At 35.1% G+C, this 24,591-nt stretch overlaps 1 protein-coding gene across 2 annotated transcripts in view; it reads right to left on the reverse strand.

The window, feature by feature from the left end:
• Positions 1–2,096: 2,096 nt before the first annotated feature.
• MALRD1 (MAM and LDL receptor class A domain containing 1) overlaps positions 2,097–24,591 on the reverse strand; it is a 784,828-nt gene continuing 762,333 nt past the window's right edge. For both annotated transcript variants that reach the window (XM_086714806.1, XM_086714807.1), the window contains 2 exons: positions 5,128–5,203; positions 2,097–2,410 (listed from right to left, as the gene is read on the reverse strand). In XM_086714806.1, the coding sequence (XP_086570932.1) occupies positions 2,330–2,410; positions 5,128–5,203 (157 nt within the window). In that variant the 3' untranslated portion in view covers positions 2,097–2,329. The remainder of the gene's footprint in view (positions 2,411–5,127; positions 5,204–24,591) is intronic.

Raw genomic sequence — 24,591 nt, forward strand, 5'->3', positions numbered from 1 at the left:
TCCACTGGCTTAAAAAAAATGGTTTCATTGGATTCTCTGGTGTGAAATTTGAGATCTTTTCATGATTTAAAAGCTGAATTATATAAATTGTGAGCTCTCTATACTTCTTGTTCTTTATTTTCTTATTTCTTTTATATTTTTAAAATCACAACGGGGAAGATTTGTATTTACATCAGTAAGTTAGAGGAAGAACAATGCAAATAAAAATAAGTTTTTTATTTCTGAATCTCACATTAAATGATGAAAACAACATAAGCACATACCTCTTCTATCTACTGGATAAGAAAAATCAGTTTTGTTCCTTAAGTTTCATAGAATTGCAATATTTATTTATTTATTAATGTTTATTTACTTTGAGAGAGAGTGTGTGAGCTATCAGGGGGAGGGGCAGAGAGAGGGAGAGAGAGAATCCCAAGCAGGTCCACGTTGTTAGCACAGGCCCCCATGCAGGGCTTGAACTCACCAACCAGAGATGGTGACCTGAGCTGAGATCAGGAATTAGACACTGAACCGCCACTCAGGTGCCCCTGCCATATGTATTTATAAGACCTCACAAAATGTTTGATTTAAACATTTTAAGGGGCACATAACTTGCACCTGAAGATAATTTTAACTAAGAATACCCTCATTTCTAGTCTGTTGATTTTCTGTTGTTATCCTCAGTTTGGAGCTACCTCAATATGAGGTCATGAATTCCCTCAATATTCCTGTGAAACAAGCCAATTTAATTTGGATAATCATTGCTATTATCTTTTTATTTTAATTGCACTTCTACTGCATTTTTCATGTAGTAGCCTTGAGGTCCTTTACAAAACTATATTTAGATTTTAACCTTCTGCTGTTCTATAAGTTTAGGCAAAGATCCTGAATGTATCTGGCTGATAGTTTTAAGCTATAATAAATGCAGCTTCCCAAAATGCTTATGTCCCACAATGCCAGAGGCCAGACTTCAGCAACAAGAATAACTGATCCTCTTTTGTGTGAAGTTTTCTAGGACCAGAAATTGTGATGTCAGTAGGAAAGCAGCAGTTAGGAAAAGGTATTCATAGAGAGCACAACTAGAATATAGTTAATGGGCTTCAAAAAATTAACTGGGATAAAATTTGAAATTAATCTATTGCAAGGCCGATCAACAATAATATGTATTTTTTCTAGTCTGTATTCTCACAAAAGGCACTAATGTTGGTAGTACAACTTACACTGAATACAACTGACCTTATTTAGAACAGATGCTGATGGTTGCTTACTTCCTGGCTGTGTCCCCTTGATCCTAACTGTCCTCTGATTTTGTTCAAGGATCTACCTTCATATACTTGTCAGTGAGCTTCATAGGTCTATTCTCAGCCTAGAGGTGAAGGGTGTCAGCCAGCCATGTTGGCCTCATCACCTTTGAAGAGGTTGACTTGGCATGGGCTCCATGTCTCTCCTGGCCAATAAGAGTGCTGTTGCTGGGAGTGCATCCTGAGAAGGGTTTTTTTGTTGGTAAAAAGATACAAGAAAAAAATGGGCCCTGTTCTGCCTCTGAACTTCACTGGGAATACAACAGTGATGCAGCTTGTGTAGCTATCATCTAACCTGTCAGGGAGCTAATTTGAGAACATAGCCTATGAACTGAAACTTGTAAATAACCAGAGTCCTTGCTAAAGGCATGGAGCTTTTGCAATAACCAAGCAAAAGAAGTGTTCTCCCAATTTCCCAGTTTTGTGCATAATAATTGCCACATTATTTAAACCATAGGAGTAGGGATTTTCAGTTTCTTGTGGTCCAAAGTTTCATAACTCATATATTTCAGTATTATTTTTATGTTTAAATGAAGATAGGTGTTAATAATTATTTGAATAAAGGCAAGTTTAGGATGATAATTTCACATTTTTTTCCAGATACAGAAATATCTTTTACTCATGGTTATCTGGATTAGGATTACTATGATCTGTCCATGCCTGCTAGCTTGTATGCTGAATTAGTTCACCTTTTTGTTTCTAAGTTCTATCTCATATAAATAAGAATTTTAAAACTTATTTAATATTCAGGATATAAAGCAATTTGATTTGTGTTTTTTTAAATGACCATGATAAAATCAAAGGAAAACAAGAACATCAATTAGAACATTTTATTAAAATATTCAGATGTATAATGAACTTAAGGTTCTGATTCAGATCCCATGAAAACATTTAATATATTCAGTAAGAAAATTTATTTGTAAGTGTAATAATTAGTATTCTGAATCCCTTCTATTTCTACTATTGCATAAGATGAGTTTCCATCAGATTTCACAGACTAGAATTTTCTATAAACTACATACCCTAGATCATACTTGATCTTGATGGTACTATTTCAGATGATTAGATATGGTCTCCAGGCATCCTGATGTTGTGCCATATAACGGGTTTGAGAAGGAGTATACAGAACTCTAAAGAAAAACACATTGAAAAGGTTAGGATTTTAGGCATTAAAATAACAGACCTCTTTCTAGATCATGCAGAATTAAGTGAGCATTACTGACTCTCCCCTAGTACCTTTAGTCCACACTGCCTGCACTGTTGACAGGCCTAATGTTGGTGTGTGTATCCAAGGCCATTGGGGCATAGGACTGCCTTATCCTCACCTCTGGTGAGACAGGGGAGTGCAGTGGCCAGAAGCTTGACTCTTTCTAGGGTGCTGGTTTCTCTAAGTCTGCTGTATTGATCACAGTTGAGTTAAACAAAACAAAACAAAAATACAAAACCACTACCACCGCCAACAACAAAAAACCCCAGCTTTTAGTTGAGAGACTTACAGTTTACAGAATATATTAGGAAACCTAAAATGTGGAGTTTTTTTTAGGACAGACACCTTGATTTCTTCAACAAATAAATCACAAAGAAAACATGAGAGAGAAAGAAAATGGAACCTAGAGGTTAAGAGTCTTAGGAAACATACCTGTCAATTTGGATGTATATACCATATATCTATCCTGATTTTAAAAATACAGCAACAACAGCAGTTGAACATTGAATATTTGATGATATCAAGGAATTGTTATTAAATGTTTACATGTGATATTGTCATATTTTTTAAAAGTCTTTATTCCTTAATGGTACAACTGAAGTCTTTACATGTGAAATTAAATGATACCTGGGATTTGCTTAAAAATACTCTGGTTGACACCAAGTGAGCCCTAATGTAAATTATGGACTCTGGATGATATGGAGATACAGATTTGTCTATGTAACAAATGTACCACCTCTGGTGCACGATGTTGATAATGGGGTAGGCCATGTGTGTGTGAAGCGGGGGAGGGGATATATGAGAGCTCTGTGTGTCCTCTGCTCAATTTTGCTATGAACCTAAAACAGCTGTAAACAAAACAAAGTCTTAAGGAAAAAAAAAAAAAGCAAGCCACCATCACCACTCTGATGTGTAGTGGGAATGGGTAGCAGTAGAGGTGAAACAAGAATGACCATGGGTTGGCAATTACTGAAGTTGGGTGATGGATCTACAGCATTTCATTATACTACTCTCTCTATATCAGGATATGAGAATGTTCTCTGAGTTTTTAGAGGAGTATTTTGGAGAAGTCAATTTCACTGTTACAAAGTCAGGAAAGGTACATTTGGTTTAAAATAACATTGTTTCTGAAACAACAGAAATCAAAGCAGCAACAAAGTTCAAGAACTGTGACAGATTTCTTCTCTAGCCTTTCTTAATGGAAAGGAAAAAAATGTGAAAGAGGAATTGTTTTTGATTAGGATAGAGAAAAGGAAATTGTTTCCAAGGTTCTCCAGAGTCACTGACTGCACTCATATGCATACATAGTAGAGTCTTGAAAGCACCTTGAAGGGTGGGTCTTTGATATGAACCCCCACCTGTGTGCCAGAGAAGCCATTTCTCAATAGAAAGAAAAAGATGTACAACACCTTCCTAGCAGCTTTTTAATTACTACAAGTTTATAAGATGTTAATATAAAAATGCTAAATTTAAAAGACTACATTTTATTTCTTACATCATTTATATCTTTCAGATACTAAATGTTAAAGATTTTAAAAAAGTAAATTTTCCTTCCTTTACTAAAAATGAAGTAGCTTTGTGTTATGCATATCTACTTTGCCAAGAAGATAAATTACATTAGGCCTCTTAAATATCCATTTATTTATTCATTGGAGGGGCTACATTTTAATTTTTGCTGTGTCTTGATTGACTTGAAGTACCATCCAAATTAATTCTCTCTGTGCTCTGTGAAATATCTTCTTGTTTTCATTCCTACCAAAACAATGCTAAAAGTATGTATGACATCATTAGTAAATAACACACAAAAAAGCCAAGTGTTGTGTTAACCTTCAGCCATATTAACCAACTCTCCAGAACTACTAGAAACTGTCTGATCTGGCACCTTGTTACTCATTTCAGTAATGGTAACAACTGTTCATGGCTTATTTTCATTTAAAAAAAATGGGGGGGGGGAATCAACACTTTGTTTTCTATATGCTCACTTTGGCAAGAGAATGAATCAGATATATTTCTAAAATCGGATGTAAGGAGGTTTTCATAGATAAGAAGTGACATGTCAGGCTAATCCTATTTTATACCCAAATGAATGCTCATATTACCTACTTAAAGAGATGAAAAAGATTTTATTGCCCATTTTCTCTCTAGACTACTTATTGCACTAAATAAGGAATGACCCTAAAAAGGCTCAAGAAAGATGTAATACACTTTAATTTTTCCTTTAGTCTTCTGAGTTATCAGGTAATAGCCTTTTACTGCTCACACCTAAATTTAAAGGGAGCACAGAATGCTATCCTTCCTTTTGTTTTTGGGAACAGAATACAAAGTCAGTAAAGAGTTACTACGGGTAGCTGACTAATACTCTGGGTTAAACTGATATTTTCCAGATTTGTCAGCTCTCGTTGAGTATGAATAGTGACCACAAAGCCACTTAACAGTGAACTGACTTTACAAGCAGATTGAATCTGTCCTGGAATGGAAAATTCTCACTGCACATTTAGAGCAACTGAAATTCCTTCCCATTTCCAATGAACTGACTCTGCTAAAACATTCCTCTTAGCCATGATGTGGAAACCTGTCCAGATGACCCTGTGTGTGTGTGTTTCTGCTTCTGAAACAATACAGTTCACCATTAGCACTTACCTCCGTTTTCTCTGGGTCCCTCCAGTTCCCATAAACTGGATTAACAAATGCTTGGTTAACACTTGCTTTAGTTTTCCTTAAAGCACACAGGGCCATTAACAGAAAAGAAGAAGAAGAAGAAGTATTAAATGTAGCACCGTCCTTTTTCAGGTTATTATCTGATAGACATATTTGAGAGACACATTGTCTAAACAGCATACTTATTTTTATGAATGTATTATCATAAGTAAAGTTCTTTTTTTTCTTTTTCTCTTTTTTTTTTTTAAGGACACCAAGGCAACCACATTCTTGAAAGCAAATGTAATTTGAACTCTGGATATTTAGATCCAAATAAACACAGGCAAATAAAAAGTGGCATAAATCAGTATTAAAGTTGATTTCTTAAAATGTTACTCAAGTAATACAAAGGATACAACATTAAAAAGTGCTGCCTATACGGAAAGGCCACCTCAGACTTCAAAAGTACCAAACCACCAAATCCTGAGGACTATTTTTCATGACAGTGTCTGTTACAAAGACCTATAGCAATGAATCAGTGTTTAACATTTTAAATAGTAAATGCCAATCTGAGTGTTTTGAAGAGTTTTTAATGTTAGTGTTTTTTCTTTAATGAATCATAAGAAATATGTGTTTGATAATGTCCTTGATAATCTCACATAGTGGTCTAGGTCTGCTTAATTTACTCTGATTAACTGCACTCCTAATGATCACTTTCTTTATATTCTTTTTTTTTTTTTAATTTTTTTTTTTTCAACGTTTATTTATTTTTGGGACAGAGAGAGACAGAGCATGAATGGGGGAGGGGCAGAGAGAGAGGGAGACACAGAATCGGAAACAGGCTCCAGGCTCTGAGCCATCAGCCCAGAGCCTGACGCGGGGCTCAAACTCCCGGACCGCGAGATCGTGACCTGGCTGAAGTCGGACGCTTAACCGACTGCGCCACCCAGGCGCCCCAATATATTCTTAATTACTTAAGGGTCAATAGACTTATTAGAAGACAACAAGCCCTGGAATAGTTGGCCACAACTGGAATAAAAAATGTATTCATGACAGGAACAAAAAAATATAACCAGATAACTAAAGATACTTCATTAAAAATTTCTGGAAAGATCCCATACATGGCATACACACACACACACACACACACACAATGGAGAATGGAAGACCAATTGTAGGATACTTGCCAGTGTCTTGAAGGCCAGGAGGGAAAAAACAAACATATATAAATATGTGTGTGTGTGTGTGTGTGTGTGTGTGTGTGTGTATGAATATTTTTGCCTAGTCAGGGTATAATGGCAATAAGTCTGTCAATAATATACCTGTAAATCCTAAGGGAAAAGGTTATGAAGACGAAAGTCTTATCATTTGTTTTTTCAAAAGAAATTGTCAGAGTTATAACCTCTTATTGTCATTTACCAAACCACATAATCCTCTTCTAAGAAATGACAGTATTAGTGAGTCCAGCAGCCTAATCTGGGTAATAGTGTTTATTGGCAATACATTTCTCCTGTGGATTCAGTCTTCAAAGCTTCCTCATTTCCACTATTTCTATACAATTGGCTTAAATATTCAATAGCTTAACCAGTTCACACTTATTGTGTCTGTGGCTATCAATGCATAGGGACATATATACCATCCATATTTGTGGATTATTATTTGAAAGAAATCATAGAGACACTATTAAATAGTGAGGCAACAAGTATCTGTTAATTCCTTAACTGTATCAAGTGAATACTTATGAGTTGCTACAGTTAGGTTGAATACATGGTATTTGATTCTTTGCCTTTCCCTCGTCCAAGACTTGTAAATCAAAGTTCTCAGAGTAGCAAGCTCAGTAAGTGATGTAGTTAGGCACAGGCCTCAGCAGGGCTGCTTTTAGAGTTGAGACTGGGTAGGGAGTTGAAGAGAAGTTTCAAGATGCCAAAACAAAGGCTGGAGAGAGAGAACATGGGGGTAGGGAGTAACAAAACAAAATGGAAATTAGAAACTAGATAAAGATCAGACAACTGCAGACACAGCTCAGCACAGCTCAGAAAAATTAATCTCAGCTGAAATCAGGCATGGAATCAGGAAGCAAGAGGAAACCTAAACCATAGGGTTAGACAGGACAGATGATCCAAAAGCCAGGCAGACAACCGGGAACTGAAGGAATAGGCTTGGAAGTCAATTGGATAGAAGTGAGGAACAGGCAACACAAAAGATCTTGATGTGAGACAATTATTTTTGGCTTTGCTGGGACCCCAGGTGACCTATACCAAGATTGGCAGGCAGAAGGAAGGTAAAATGATCAATCTTCCAGTCCTGTTAAATTCAGCTATGGGAGCTACTTCTGAGAGAATTTTAGGTCTTAACTAATGTTCTCTTAAAATGACAAAAGCAAAAAAAAAAACAAAAAAAACAAAAAAAAAAACAAAAAACAAAAAACAACTATAGGTGCCTAGCCTTTGGGGATTGGGTGACCACAAAGAAAAAAAGGTAATACTTAAGGATGTGAAGTTGTAGTAAAAGAGGAAAGGGTCACAGTATGAGTAGTATGTGAGCAATGGTAAATGCTTCCTACTTTAAATTATGTTTATCAGCAACCACAGACGACTGTTTTTCCCACATCAAAGCTATGTCTCCCAACATTAGAAACTTCTGAATTGTTAGGCTTAATTCTTAATAGCTTTCCTGTTTATAGGGTAAAATATTACCCATCATCCATAGAGGTTCCATTAAGTAAATTACTAGCTAGTGTCAACTCCATACGTTTACTATTTTAAGTACTATAATTTTCCATCTGTATCAGTTATCTATGTTTGATATTCAAACATAATTTTACTTAAAATGATAGAAATGAGGAAATCTTAAAATGAAAGAAATGATTCCCTTGCCTTTGGGGATGTGTCAAGTAAGAAATTGCTATGGCTGAGGTCAGAGAGGTCTTTTCCTGCTTTCTCCTCTAGGGTTTTGAGGGTTTCCTGTCTCACATTCAGGTCCTTTATCCATTTTGAGTTTATTGTGGTTTATATACACAATGGAGTACTACGTGGCAATGAGAAAGAATGAAATATGGCCCTTTGTAGCAACATGGATGGAACTGGAGAGTGTGACGCTAAGTGAAATAAGCCATACAGAGAAAGACAGATACCATATGGTTTCACTCTTATGTGGATCCTGAGAAACTTAACAGAAACCCATGGGGGAGGGGAAGGAAAAAAAAAAAAAAGAGGTTAGAGTGGGAGAGAGCCAAAGCATAAGAGACTCTTAAAAACTGAGAACAAATTGAGGGTTGATGGGGGGGTGGGAGGGAGGGGAGGGTGGGTGATGGGTATTGAGGAGGGCACCTTTTGGGATGAGCACTGGGTGTTGTATGGAAACCAATTTGACAATAAACTTCATATATTGAAAAAAATGATAGAAATGATAGAAGTTAAAATGAGGAAAACAAAATGTTTGATTATCAAGTTTTCTGCCATTTCTAACATTGTATGGTACAGTGATAAACCTGTATTAGGCTAAAATATGCTATGTTTAACTTACTGTATTTGTCAATAGGCAGATGGCTCTAATAAAGTTGAGGTTTCAAAGAATCTCACCACCTTCAGGAATCAGCAAGGAATTGACTTAGAATTTCAGAGTAGAGAGAAAAGGTAGCATGGATCACATGAGTTTTCCATCTATAACTTAATCTTTCATTGACTTAAATTATTATTAAGCTTCTGTATCCAATATGTACAGACACTGTATACAGTGGCATTTTGAGTGGGCTAAAGAGAGATGTCAGTGTAGAACTAGCATAATTCTGATGGAAATTTCCACTTTAAATTTAGTGAGCATATGTATAACTCTAAAGGAATTCACTTCATGGCTTATTAACTAACAAAATTGTTTTAATGTTGATTAAAAACATGGAAGTATTGGGGCACCTGGGTGGCTCAGTTGGTTAAACATCTGATTTCAGCTCCGGTCATGATCTGGTGGTTCGTGGGTTCAAACCCTACATTGTGCTCTGTGCTCACAGCTCAGAGCCTGGAGCCTGCTTCAGATTCTGTGTGTGTCTCTCTCTCACTGCCCTGCCCCTGCCCATGCTCTCTCTCAAAAATAAAAATAAATGTTAAAAAATTAAAAAAAAACACGGAAGTGTTTATCATAGGTATCTGAAATTATTGTAAATGGTCAATGAAGAAAAACTAAAACCAAAAACTCATCTATGTTACATCCATTAAACATGACTTTGAGATAAATGTTTATTATATGTATTTATTAACAGCTTTATTATGAACACATATGAACATGTACACATATGAACATGTAATTAAATGTTTCTTAAAATTTTATTATTAATTTTAAACACTGTGGTGTGTGTGTATATATATGTACATACCTGTGTATGTACATATATGTATATGTATGTATATACACATATATATATAACATAAAACTTGACATTTTACCATTTTTCAGTGTATAATTCAATGGCATTCATTATATTCATAGTGTTATGCAACCATCACTTCTACTCACAAAATGTTTTCATCACCAGAAATAGAAATTTTCTAACGATTAAACCATGATTTCCCATTCTCCTTTTCTTCCAGCCCCTTTTCCTTCTTTTTTTTTTTTTATTAAATTTTTTTTTTTCAACGTTTATTTATTTTTGGGACAGAGAGAGACAGAGCATGAACGGGGGAGGGGCAGAGAGAGAGGGAGACACAGAATCGGAAACAGGCTCCAGGCTCCGAGCCATCAGCCCAGAGCCTGACGCGGGGCTCGAACTCACGGACCGCGAGATCGTGACCTGGCTGAAGTCGGACGCTCAACCGACTGCGCCACCCAGGCGCCCCTCCCTTTTCCTTCTTTACCCCTGCTTTACTTTCTGTCTCTATGAATTTGCCTATTGTAGGTACTTTGCATAAATACAATCTTTATAATAGTTACCTTTTTGTGTCTGCTTATTTCACTTGGTATAATGTTTTCACGATCCACCCATATCGTAGCATGTATATAAACTTCAGTGATTTTTATGGTCGAATAATATTCCATTGTGTGCATATGTTGTACTTTGTTTACTCATTCATCAGATGATAGACACTTGAGTTGTTTTCACCTTTTGGTTATCGTGAATGATGTTACAAATGTTGGCAAAAAAATGTTTGAGTCCCCATTTAAGTTATATATCTTTTCATTTGTATGTTTGCATTTGTATATCTTTACTGAAGAAATGTCTATAAAAGTCTGCTTCTTTTAATCAGGTTGTATTTCTCTGTTATTGAGTTGTAGGAGTTGATACATATTCTGGATATTAAACTATTATCAGATGTATGATTTCAAATATTTTCTTCTGTAGGGTGTTCTTTGACTTTTTGGATAGTGTCCTTTGATATATGAAAGTTTATGATGAAGTCCAGTTTATCTTTGTTTGTTTGTTTGTTTCTTGGGCTTTGGTGTCATACCTAAGAATACATTGCTATCTTTTCATGTGTCTGTTGATCATCTGTACGTCTTCTTTGAAAAAATGTTTATTGGGGCGCCTGGGTGGCTCAGTCGGTTGGGCGTCCGACTTCGGCTCAGGTCACGATCTCACGGTCCATGAGTTCGAGCCCCGGGTCAGGCTCTGGGCTGATGGCTCAGAGCCTGGAGCCTGCTTCTGATTCTGTTTCTCCCTCTCTCTCTGCCCCTCCCCCATTCATGCTCTGTCTCTCTCTGTCTCAAAAATAAATAAAACGTTAAAAAAAAATTAAAAAAAAATGAAAAAATGTTTATTCATGTTCTCTAACCATTTTTTAATTGGGTTGATTTTTGGATGTTGAGTTGTATAAGTTCTTTATATATTTTGGGTATTAACCCCTTGTCAGATCATATCATTTGCAAATATCTTCCCAATCAGTAGGTTGTTTTTTTGTTTTGTTGATGGTTTCCTTCGCTATGCAAAAAGCTTTTTATTTTGGTATAGGCTCAACAGCTTAATTTTGTTTTTGTTTCCCTTGCTGGAGGAGACACATCTAGAAAAATGTTTCTGTGGCTAATGTCAAAGAAATTACTGCCTGTGTTTTCTTCTGGGACTTTTATGGTGTCAGGTCTCTATCACATAACCAGGGAGATGCAAATTAAAACCACAGTGAGATAATACCTCAAACTTGTCAGGATGGCTAAAATAAAAAGAAATAGCAATTGTTGGAAAGGATGTGGGGAAAAAGGAAACTTTGTGCACTCTTGATGGAAATGAAGATTGGGATAGCCACTGTGGGAAAACAGTATGGATGTTCCTGAAAACACTTAAAAAAAAATGGAATTACTATATGATCCAGTAATTCCACTACTGGGTATTTACCCAAAGAAAACAAAAACACTAATTCAGAAAGATATATGCACCCTATGTTTATTTCAGCATAATTTCTAATAACCAAGATATGGAAGCTACACAAGTGTCTATACATAGATAAAGAAGTAATGTGTGTGTGTGTTACACATATATTGGAGTAACACAGCCATAAAAGAAAAGAATGAAATATTTTAAAAAGGGGGGATGAAATCTTGCTATTTGCAGCCATGTGGGACCTAAAAAGTATAAGGCTAAGTGAAATAAGTTAGACAAAGAGAAATACCATATCATTTTACTCATATGTGGAATTTAAGAAACAAAATGAAAAAAAAAAAAAAAAAAAAGACAAAAAACCCAGACTCTTAAAGACAGAGAAAAAACTGGTAGTTACTAGAGGGGAGGTGAGTGAGGGGATAGATAGATAAAAGGGGAATAAGAGTATGCTTATCTTGGCGAACACTGAGAAATGCATAGAATTGCTGAATCATTATGTTGTACACCTGAAATTAATATAGCACTGTATAATTATGTTTGAATGAATGAATTAATAAATATCTAAATAAAAAGCACTGCTAAATACCAGGTCTTGAAGATTCACTCTTACATATTCTTCTAAATATTTTATGGTTTTAGCTCTTATATTTAGGTCTTACATCCATTTTGTGTTACTTTTTTGTGTGGTGTGAGGTAGGGGTTTAACTCCATTCTTTTGCATGTAGCAATCCAGCTGTCCCAGAACCATTTGTTGAAGAGACTGTTCTTTCCCGATTGAATGGGCTTGGTTTACATTTGTCTTCTTATTTTTAGTCCATTGATCTATATGTATATTCACTTGCCAATACCAAGTATTTTGTTTGCTGTAGCTGTGTGGTAAGGTTTGTTTGTTTGTTTGTTTGTTTGCTTGCTTGCTCGCTTGCTTTGTGGTAAGTTTTGAAATCAGAAAGTGTGAGTTCTCCAACTTTGTCCTATATCAAGACTGTTATGATTCTTTGGTGCCCTTACAATTCCAGATGAATTTGAGGATCAGTTTTCCATTTCTGCAAAGAAAGGTTGTTGGAGATTATGTTCAATCTGTAGATCACTTTGGGTAGCATTGACATCTTGACAATATTAAGTCTTTCTGTGAATTGGAGATGTCTTTCTATTTATTTAAGTTTTCTTTAATTTCTTTTGGTAATGCTTTGTAATTTTAAGTGTAGAAATTTTTCACTTCCCTGGTTAGATTTATTCCCAGGTATTTTATTCTTTTATATGTCATTGTCAATGGGATTGCTTTCTTAATTTCTTTTTCTGCTTTTTCGTTGCTGGTTTAGGAGCACAGCTGATTCTGTGTTTTGAATTTGTATCTTGCAACATTGCTGATTTCATTTATTTGCTTTAGGTGCTTTCTTTTTTTGGATTCTTTAGGATTCTCTATGATCATGTCATTTGTAAATAGAGATAGGTAAATATTTTCCTTTCCAATTATTTTGTCTAATTTCTCTGTTTAAAGTTTCTTATTGATAAATACATTTATCTCTAGCTTCTTGGGGCTATAAAACCTTTAATAATATAAAACTAAATTGTAATGATACTGTAGTAGAAAGATTATTATGGCAGTGTTTGCATAGTGTTATGGTAGAATCTGACTGTCACTTAATGTGACCATCTTTAGACTCGGTAAGTGAGTAGTAACCTTTATGTAGGTTGAAAGTAAAGGTGACAGTGAGATTAAGTATCACTCTGAATGTTGAAGAATGGTTGTCAGGAAAATGATAGGAAAGACAGTGCCTAAGGTGTTTCTGCTGAAAAGTCCATGTTTCAAAATGAACATCTGTTTACACACATCAGAAGTTTATTAATTAGTAATTGTAATCCACTTTTATAATTAGTTTTATTGGGAGTGTCTTATATTACTAAATTAATTGCTATTTTTGACTATCAGCAGGTTAATTTCTTTTTATTAACAACAGACTGTTTTTCTCTAAGCTACTAGTATGTCATTTGTGTGTCTGACAAACTAGTCAGCCTTTTAGCCTAATCAATCAAACACCTTAGTCCCCACTACTATCTCATGGGAACAAACTGTCACAGTTTTTTTCTCATATTAAAAAAAAAGGCTTAGAAAATGCATAGAGGAAAATGAGCTCAAAAATTTAGTACAAATTACAAAAGTAAAAGGAAATATCATTTGAGACGGCAATGCATGATGATTCCTGTTACATATATGTGGATAGTATCATAAAACTCTGTTGTACAAACCTCTATGCTAAAAAGTATGGAGAACTATTGTCTCTGAAATTGAGGTAATGCAGCTATCAAGGTGATTTGAAGGAATAAACATAATTTATTTACCAAATATATTGCTCTTTGTGTGTGTTCTGTTCTCATTCTTCCACTAATGAAATTATTTGTATATATTGTTTCAAAATGTCGAAGAATATTCTAAAATACAAGAAATGATCATTCTGAGTTAAGTGCCTGAAGGAAAATTATGCTCTACAAAGTGATGACTCATTTCTAAAGATGTTCAAGTGATAGAATGTTGATGATGTTGTTTATATTTTATATTTATTTAAACATGCCCAATAATTCTAGGACACATACTATGTACTAAAATACCGTGTTAGTTCCTGGACTTACAGAGTTGTTCAGTATATGGTTCCTGCCTCTAGAACTTTTTTTGGAGTGTGGCAGCTACTGGACTTCTGTCTCTCAGATGAAATTACATGTCTGCACAGTGCCTACCACAAGAAGGTGCCCAGTAATAGTTGAGTGCTATTCTCTTTACCTTTTTTTCTTACTCTTCCCTCCTTTTGTATCTGTATCTTTCTTTTAAGTTTCCTGCTTCTTTCTCCTGACCTCAAAGCCTGATTTCAATGAATGGGCATTGGGATAAATAAAAATAATAAGGAAGTATCAAATTAGTAATAATAATCAGTGTAATACTTTTTAAAAAATATATCAATTTACTAATTTTAAGAGCTAGCAAGACCTTTGCAGTCATCTTGTTCACACCTATTTTACAGATAGGGCAGGTGAGACTCTTCTACTAAACCACAAGTGTTCTGGTGGATAAAGTCTTGTCTGGTTTACTCTTCTATCACAGTACCTAGTGCAGTAGGAATCAACTGAATATTTATAGAAAGAATAACTTAGTGAATGCATATACTCCAAAGCATTAATGATGATGGAACAAAATCCACTAACCTGCTCTCTGTTCTGTTCCCTCATGTCCACTCCCAACAATACACTTCATCAATACCCAGAGAGAAAAGGTAATCATTTTTACTATTGTTGTCATGGAGCCTTCCACTTAGCCCAAGACTTTAAGTGAGCCAGGAGCCTATTTTTGCCCTCTCTTTGCATTCGTTTTTCAGTTCATTAAGGGCCAGCCCAGAGGAGTAATTTGGGGGCTTCCCTGAAGATGAGAGGAAAAGAATAGGTGTGGACCTTCTATCTCTTTCTAGGACATAGAAACTGAAACAGTCATATGATTAGAGAAAAACTAATTTGGTACAAATAACTCGTATTAAAGTATTTGAAAAATACAGGTCTGAGTTCCTCATATGTCATATGTATCTCTGAAAAATGAGAGGTATGAAATATCCATGTATAAATACAAGGATCTTGAAATAAATTTCCAGGCTATGAAGTATTTGATTTGCTACTGCTGGGGAAAAATGTTTTCTAACCATAAAAGTACATGGGACCTTTTTTTAAAAAAAGGATCCATCTCAATTATGAAATACAGTCATTTAAGAGATTGAAATAGAATTCATTTATTCTGGGAATCATGCCTATCATGTTAAATTTTGCTTAGTCTGATGAATGGTGAATCTGTGGTGTCCCACGGAGGTAAATCTCAATTCTGCTCTTCCTGTTTCCACCTCTGTCATTTAAAACTATTTAATTTGGTTTTTCCAAATGTTCCCAGTCTTAAGACTTTGTTAGTATGCCTCAGCCTTTCTGAGTGTGCTAATCTTCAGGTAAAAGGAAAATATAAAATCTTAATAAAATAAAGTATTTCTGGGTTACCACTTTTATTCATCTATTTTTTTAAATATTCATTATTTTTGAAAGCAAGAGCGACAGAATGTGAGTGGAGTAGGGGCAGAGAGAGAGGGAGACACAGAAACTGAAGCAGGCTCCAGGCTCTGAGCTGTCAGCACAGAGCCCGACACGGGGCCTGAACCCACAAATCATGAGATCATGACGTGAACCAAAGTTGGATGCCTAACTGTCTGAACCACCCAGGCACCCCTTAATCATCTGTTTTTAATTTCATTAAACACATTTCTCTCTGTCAAGAAGAGATCTTTTTAAAGAAATACTTGTTTCTTAATTTGGGTACCACTAATTTTTTTCTCTGTCCCATCATGCAGATTAATGAATGATAATTTTTTTTGCTTCCTGATTTTAGACTGATGTAGTGTGTTTCCTATGCAGTTGTCAGTGCCATATGATTCACATATATCATCTTTTTTTTTCTCTCAAAGCCTTAAACAAGTTTTATTTTATACCTGCTGTCTGTTCATTTCCAGTTCAAATTTTAGCCAGTTTGAATAAACTGTTTTTAAGGAGAATTATTACAAATTATAAAATTTAGACCTTATTTTGTTCTTTTTGTAGTAAGGACATATTTTCCTTGCAGTTTGCAAACATAAGTGCAATAGAAGAATGTAAAATAAGTAAGAAGTACATAGGAAGTTGAAGAAAGGAATTCTGATAACTGGAAAATAGAGCCAGAGGTGAGGAGATGGACAGTACATGAAATGGATATCATGAGAGTCAATATATTTACTAACTGAAGGATACAACTTTGACTTTCAGATTCTTCTTAAAATTATTTAAATTTAAACTTAAACAGGACAATCAGCTACACAGGTAGTACTTTCAAGAAGAAACAGACCAGGTACTTAAGTAGCACATCTCTAACTCAGGAGAAAAGATGTAAATATCTGTGTATCTTCTTGGTGTAATCTAGGCTAAAAGAGTAACAAGTCCCCACAACATTATTTAAGAGAGGACATAATGGGTTTTACTAGGTTGTTTCAGTTGATATTTTTCAAAATAATCATACTGAATGCCAAAATGTGCTTCAGTAAAAATTGTCTAGGCGAGAACACCAACTTGTGCTTCAGTAAAAACTATCTAGAAGAAGGTGGTAGCAAGGAGGGGGCTGAATTTTATGGAATCCTTGAAGCACTACAGTGTCTCAGAGAATTTGATTTGGGGGAGCATTTTCATATGTTTGTATTTATTACCAAAAAAAGTCAACACTGAGATTACTTTTGTTGTAGGTAATTATAGAGCAAACATTAAATGTGTTATAAGAATCTATTGGTAGAATGAAAACACATGACACCATGAGGCATTATAAGAATAAGTTAGAGTCTGTTAAATCAACTTTTTTATTGAAAGTATACGTCTATAAAATACTATATAATCCGATTACTGCTAAAGAAAAAAAATCATGAAGTGTGGCAAATGGAAATATCAGCGATATAATAGTCTCTATTTCTAGCAATATATTGACTTTTTTTTTAAGAAGACAAACTAGGAGGGAAAAAAGGAAAAAGAAGAACCAAGCCAATTTTAAAAAAGCAGGAATAAATTAGGGGGGAATGTCTGTGACCTCAAGTTTTCATTTCCAACTCTTTAAGGAACAAGCTGAACCAAATGTTTGGGTGAAAAAGTTCAGAAAGAATTGGGTTTGCAAACATAACCAGAAATGCCACAAAAAGGAGAGGAAAGGATTAATCATCTGGGGTCACAAAACCAAACAACTGGGACACTGAATTTTGCTAAACTCATTCACATGATACAGCAGCTGCCATATTTTTCTCCTACTCTTTTCAGGCAGGAAATAAGTATCACTGACTACAAAACCTGTCACTGTTCAACGCGATCTTGCTGTGGCAGAGTGCCTAAATGGGAACGTGCCCAGGAATATGGACACAATTAGTATGAATAAAGCTGACCCAGGTTCCTGTAGCTTAACCTTAAGGAGACCCCATGCTGCTAATGTGAGGTAGTCTCTACTCAGCTTCTCCTCATCCGAGTGCAGTGTTAGCACATTCACAGCTGCCTAATGCGAACCAGATGCAGAGCTGGGGTTCCTGTGGAAATGTGTTTGATAGCACACTCTGAGAATCTTTCCTGACCTAGTAAAATTATTAGGAGTCAATCTTTAAGAAATAGAGAGGAAGACAAAGATTTATACACAAAGAGGCTCATCACAAATTATTGGTAATAATGAAACATTAGATACAACCTAAATGTCTAATAATAGGAAAATGGTTAAATGATGATACATATACTTGAGAGAACATTAAATAGCTCTTTCAGGTAATAATTGTTTAAGGGCAGTGTTTCTCCAAGTGTGGTCTGTGAACTACTAGGGGTCCTAGGACCTCTTAAGGAGGTGTACAAATTCAAAGTAATAATAATAATAATAATAATAATAATAATACCCATTGGTAAAGATCCAAAGTGTGAGCTAGATCAATGAATTTTTATTTTAACAGACTTTTTCATTGGGTTGATATTTGCACAGATGGTGTAAATGCAGTGATGGGTAAAACTGTCAGTGGCCTTGGCAGGACATGAGGCGATGGTACCCACATGTACATTGCATTCTTCACCACCACATATTCAGAGTAAACTTTTTGAAAAGTCAGTTTCATTTCAAAATGACCTTGATGAAACAACTGATTATATTGAATCTCAACTTGTTCAGGTAATTTTTTTAATATTATGAGAAGTGTGCATAAAGTACTTTTATGCCATATTAAAGTGCATGTTACCTTGTGGAAAGCACTGCAAGATTGAGTTGCATGCTAAACTAACTTCTTTTTTCATGGAATAACATTTGTATTTAAAAGAATGACTTACAACCTGCGGTCATTCAGACTAGAGCATTTGGCAGACATTTTATTGAAAATGAACAAGAAAGGCTGATAATCTCAGAGAAAATACCTGACAATATCTCTTGCTAATGATGAAATCTGAACTTTCATACAAAAATTAGAATTTTGAAAAACTTACATTTTCTATCATGAGCACAACAGCTTCCCATCATTTTTTTTTTTTTTTAATTTTTTTTTTTTCAACGTTTATTTATTTTTGGGACAGAGAGAGACAGAGCATGAACGGGGGAGGGACAGAGAGAGAGGGAGACACAGAATCGGAAACAGGCTCCAGGCTCTGAGCCATCAGCCCAGAGCCCGACGCGGGGCTCGAACTCACGGACCGCGAGATCGTGACCTGGCTGAAGTCGGACGCTTAACTGACTGCGCCACCCAGGCGCCCCTTCCCATCATTTTTAAGAACTGTCTGATGAGATTTTTTTCTTAAGTTGCATAATGAATTGTTTCAACATTTGACAAGCTACATAACTCACTGAACTGGTAATTTTCTAAATGAAAAATGTGTGACACTACAAAATCATACATAGGTAAAAGAGCTATACAAACTGCTAGATAGACCAATGAATTTTTAATGTAACAATGCAAAAACTTTACTGATAGGATTTCAGATTCCACTTTACAACTACACTTAAGAAACTACCACAATGTCAAGTTTTGGTGTAGTAAAAACTATCCATGATTACTCAAAAAGATATGAAAATATACCTCCCTTTTCAAAAAAAAATACACACACACACACACACATATATATATATATACACACAGATATATGTAAGATTGAATTCTTTACCTTGCTAGCACATACTTTTCCTTCAGTAAGATTTTGCTATCTCTTCTAAAAATATTTCCTTTTTCTTTACCCTATAAGTGTGACGTCATAAGCCCTACAGTTGATAAAGGTCACTTTTCATAAAATGCTATGTGTATTATATGTGTATAACATATATATATATATATATAATTATGTTTATGTGTTTTTTCTTAACATTTAGTGGATGTATTTTAAAATGAATTAACATAATTTAAAATTCTTCTCAAATTTAATTTTTAATATAAATTTCCCTAGCTACAAACCACATGAAAAATCCTTTGGGGTTCTCAATAACTTTTAAAGATGTAAAAAAGGTATCTTGAGAGTAAAATATTTGAGAATGATCAGCATAGGGAAAAAAGAAAATTGCAGACAACAACTCAGATTTCAAGATGCAAGTGTGTGCACGTGTGTTTATGTGTGTGCACACTGACAAAAGTTTGGAAGAAAATCCATCAAAATGGTAACCATATGTATCTCTTAATGTGACATTACTATTTTTATTTTTTTTATTTTTTATTAACATTTATTTATTTTTGAGACAGAGAGAGAGCATGAACAAGGGAGGGTCAGAGAAAGAGGGAGACACAGAATCTGAAACAGGCTCCAGGCTCTGAGCTGTCAGCACAGAGCCCGATGTGGGGCTCGAACCCACGGACTGTGAGATCATGACCTGAGGCGAAGTCGGACGCTTAAGCGACTAAGCCACCCAGGCGCCCCTCTTAATGTGACATTAAAGATAATTTTAAGTTCTTTTCTGGCACTTTGTTGTATTTCCCAATTGATCTTCATTAAGTTGTTATGTATTAGAATCTTGGGGGAGGTGAGATGGTTTTGCAATTTGGAGGATACCAGGAGGCATTTCCCCTGCTTGAGCCTTGTACCACCCTGCCCCAACCCCTGGGAAGTCATTTGCCTAAGCTAAAATCTGTCCCCCTCACCAGTTTTTCCTGATTGTCCTCTGTTAGCATTTCTTCTCAAAGTTTACAGTTCAGCCTTGCTGCACTACTTAAAGTTTTTGGAGGGCTGTGCTTTTTCATAAATCTTGCTTTTGCTCTTAAGTGCTCTCTTCACTGGCCAGACCCTTCGTTCACTCTGGAGCCAGATAAACTTCTCTTCTTTGTATTCCAGTGCGTGTGGTGCGTTTTACTGTCAGAACATATAGTACTTTTTTAATTGGAATGAAATATTTTTCCATGTAAATTGCTCTATATGAAAACTCTCTCTAATTTCCTTATTGAATTCTCTTAGATACATAATCTCTTTGATTGAAACTGATTGCAATGTTGAAGTTAATTATCAGTCTTCATGATTTCCCTTAGCAATCACCTAGCAACTTACCGCTTTTTAAATCTTTTTAGACAATTTGAAACTTACAGCATTATATGAAAAACTGTCTAGAAAAAAATGGGCTTATTTTATTATGGCTCATGAGTTTCCACAAATTTTTAAAAATATACTCTATTTTGGGGGATGCCTGGGTGGCTCAGTCAGTTAAGTGTCTGACTCTTGGTTTTTGGCTCAGGTCATGATCTCATGATTCGTGGGTTCGAGCCCTGTGTCGGGCTCTGCACTGACAGTGTGGAGCTTGCTTGGGATTCTCTGTCTCCCTCTCTCTCTGCCCCTCCCTTGCTGTCTCTCTCTCTCAAAATAAATAAATAAACATTTAAAAATATATATGTACTCTATTTTGGATTTATTAATATATACAGTTAAAGCTCTCAGATCTATGAATAAGTTTAGCATATACTTTAAAAAATAGGAGGAAAATAAAATTGTATTTTGTTTATTCTCAAACAGCCTATTTTAAAAACATAATTAGAAATTATAAGCACCCAAGCATACAAATTAGCATTTTATATAGGTTTCTTGCAAATAATCATTCCCTGTTGATGCCCAATAAATTTCCCACCATTTTTTCTTACATTACCTGTGTTTTATTCACACTAACCATGCTGTTCTCTGTCACAATTTGTGCCTTTACACAAGTTGTTCTGTCTTTGTGATGTTCTTCCTCCTTTCCATCTGGTAGATTTTAGTTCATGAATTCAGATTTGATAAATACAACACACCCTTCAATCTCTCCACCATATTACTCTCACCTCTGAAGCAACATGAGCCTCTTTACCTGTGTTTCTCCATTTCTGTGCAGGAAGTGACTGTATGTGCTTAATATATGCTTCTTGAAGAATTGGAATTATTTGCTTTTCTATATTCCTTCTTCACCAGAGTATAAATTATTATTTATTTTTGTATTCCCATCTTTAGCACAATGCCTACCACAAAATAGGTGCTTAATAAATGTTTGCCAACAAATACATGGATGGGTTGCTAACAGTTTATGAATTATGGGTTTCATTTTTATAAAGATGCATATAAACTGGTCTTTTACATTCTGTTGTCATTCTGTCTTTTGATTCATTAGTGAGCTAGAAATTTTAACACAGTAAACAGATTGTTGAACTAGTAAGAGTATCCCTAAGGATGCTTTAAGGGGAAATCGTGTGAAATATGGTTTGAAAGCAGAAAAGAATCTCTCAGGAGGATAGCAAAGCAATTATTGAAGAAAAATTATGAAACTGATCCCATCCTACCCTTTAGTAAACTCTAATGAAGAAAAACATTTAGCATTCTGATTCTCCAAAGGTGCTGAATGTGTCTGCTGCATGCCGTGGTAAAGCTATATGATTTACTAATAACACACCCCCTCACTTATCTTCTGCATCCTGTCCTTTCTCATTGAAACAGGCTACCTCTTTCGAGGAGCAACTCTGATTTTCCTACAACACTTTCATCCACTTTGATTTCTTGGACAAAGGAAACAAATGAAACGAGGTCTTCTTGCTATGTAAGATTTATAGTAAACAGGGACAGGTTGCTGTGAAGGTCCTTGAATCCTTCCCTGGGGACTATTTCTACCAGTCACCTGTATTAATATGGCAAAATGCCTGTCTTCAGATCAAATAATTAGAACATGGGGCTGTTATGCAGTAGAGTGCACTTTATAAGTTTTACACAGATTTTATTAGACTAGCTGGAGTCTGTGTCCAATGACTATAGATTTGAAATAGGATAGTTAGCAACAGCAATATATACACTTATACCATAAAGCTTGCATTATTCAAGACTTGTATTACTCATAATTGCATATAAACTGATTTTGTTTAGTCAGTATCTTAAATGATCAGGGAATTAGTTATTTAAAGAATTACTAGATATTTAGTACAAATAGCAAATGTATTGTAAATTCAAATGGAATTTCTAATTTTGTTCCTGTATAAAATATGAATATTACTTTCTTAAAAAAATTTCATCTATACACTCATTTGGAAAAGATTTCTCTAAGAAAATAGAATGAGAGTAATAATATAAATAAAATTGTTAATCAGATTACCAATCAGATTGATAAGATTAGGTGTCAGATACCAGGCAGTGTTTTCAGAAACTTCAGGGCAAAATCTGTCATATGGATAGACATCTCAATGAAATGGTCTAGTATGAGGACAGTATTGAGAGCGGACACAATTACTCTTTCAATTAAATTCAATTTCCTGAAATTCCCAGGCTTTTGGATGCTCAGTTTTTTCCATAAATTTTAAATGATTATACTTGTAGGTTTTTTGGTATCCTCTAATGTTTGTTATTAATATTCTGGGATTTAAGCTTCTGATTATGGACTGAATTTGTAGCCCATCATGGGCCTCACTAATGAGTCTTCCAAGGGTTACACATGTAGGCATCATTTGGTATTCCTTTATTTGCTTTCAGCTTCCACAGAATATGATACAATTCAGTCAAGCTCATGGAAATTCTTCAGGAAAACCCAACAATGATATCCCAATGTTTAGGGTCTTCTGCAAGGATTCTAGTACAAATAAATTCTGGAGCACTAAGGCAAGTAAAATATTGCTTTGGAATATAAAATGTTCATTTGGATTCCAACACCCTATGGTAAATAGTTTGAAAGATTCAATTCAATAAAATCATTACTGAAATGAATTCCTAATTGCTACTTGTTGAATTTAGGAATATAAATATGAATAGAACAAGGATCCTGCCATCAAGAGGCTCAAAATATGTTATGAGGCATCAAACCAAAAGTCAATATGGTAAGTGAAAAGGCTGAGAACAAAGCTTTGAAAGCTTAGGGGTGGTTACTTCTTTCTGTCCAAGGTGATCTGGGAAGATTCACAGAGGATACCACTTTTGTGATTAGCCTTTGAAAGTCTTCCCTTTTACATTTTATTTCTATGGAAAGGAAGAAGTAAACATAGCATTTCTGGAAACTTGCCCTATATTTCTTTGACTAATAAGTTCTTGGCCATTATAGTATGGAAAGATGGCAACTGGAATCACTCATTCTATGTCTTGGGCGTATTTAGCCCATAGAGCCTCAGTCCAAAGACTCATATATTATTGTAAACCTACAGATCCAAACCATCTGATTTTTCATCTGCCCTACATGTTATTTATGAAATTCATAGTTTGTGTTAGGCTGGGTACAGGATAAACAAATAATGCTGTCCCTGCTTTCCAGAGATTTATCTACAAATAGAATTATGAGTGAGTTCCAGACATTGTTGTTTTTAACCATCAGTTGTTTGGTCAAGACCACCATACAAATAGATTTGTCAACTATCTTGTCTAATAGTTGAATTGTAATTTAGGAATTTTTTTTAAATAAGCCTTAACCTGTCTCGGGGTGCCTGGGTGGTTCAGTAGGTTGAGTGTCCAACTTCAGCTCAGGTCATGTTCTCACAGCTTGTAAGTTCGAGCCTTGTGTTGGGCTTTGTGCTGACAGCTCAGGGCCTGGAGCCTGCTTCAGATCCTTTGTCTCCCTCTCTCTCTGCCCCTACCCTACTTGTACTCTCTCTCTCTCAAAAATAAATAAACAAATTTAAGCATTAACTATCTCAGGGAATTATAATACAAATATAACGGTAGGACACCACTCAGATTGAAGACACCCTAATATCTGAAGGTGTAATACAGTTACATTACAACCAGAGAATAATCAGGGCCTAAAGAACCAAGTTCAATATTCTGTTTGAATAATGCAGTTTTGGAGATGGGAGAAAACTTTAAAATAATTTATTATTTCCCATTATGTAGAAGGTGTAACGTGGGTTATAAGAAGGAGTAATTTGTGCAATATTAACATTTTAACGTTATAGTTATATTTTATATTAAAGGTGGGACAAAAATATATGGATGGCACTTCAAAACCATGCTTTCATGGTTAGTGTTTCTTAGGAGAAGGCTCAGTACAAAAAAAAAAAAATCTAACTAGAGATAAATATATAAATAAGAGTGATAGTAAACATAATACATAGGCCCTAAATTGTGGGGGCAGCCTGTAAATGATTATAGTTTGGGCAAGACTGACTTTTACACATAAGAAAATACAGAATATCAAAATAGTTTTCTTCCAGTTGCCC

This window comes from Puma concolor, chromosome B4, assembly GCF_028749965.1.
Source record: "Puma concolor isolate L17-30 chromosome B4, mPumCon1.1.hap2, whole genome shotgun sequence".
Taxonomy (NCBI): domain Eukaryota; kingdom Metazoa; phylum Chordata; class Mammalia; order Carnivora; family Felidae; genus Puma; species Puma concolor.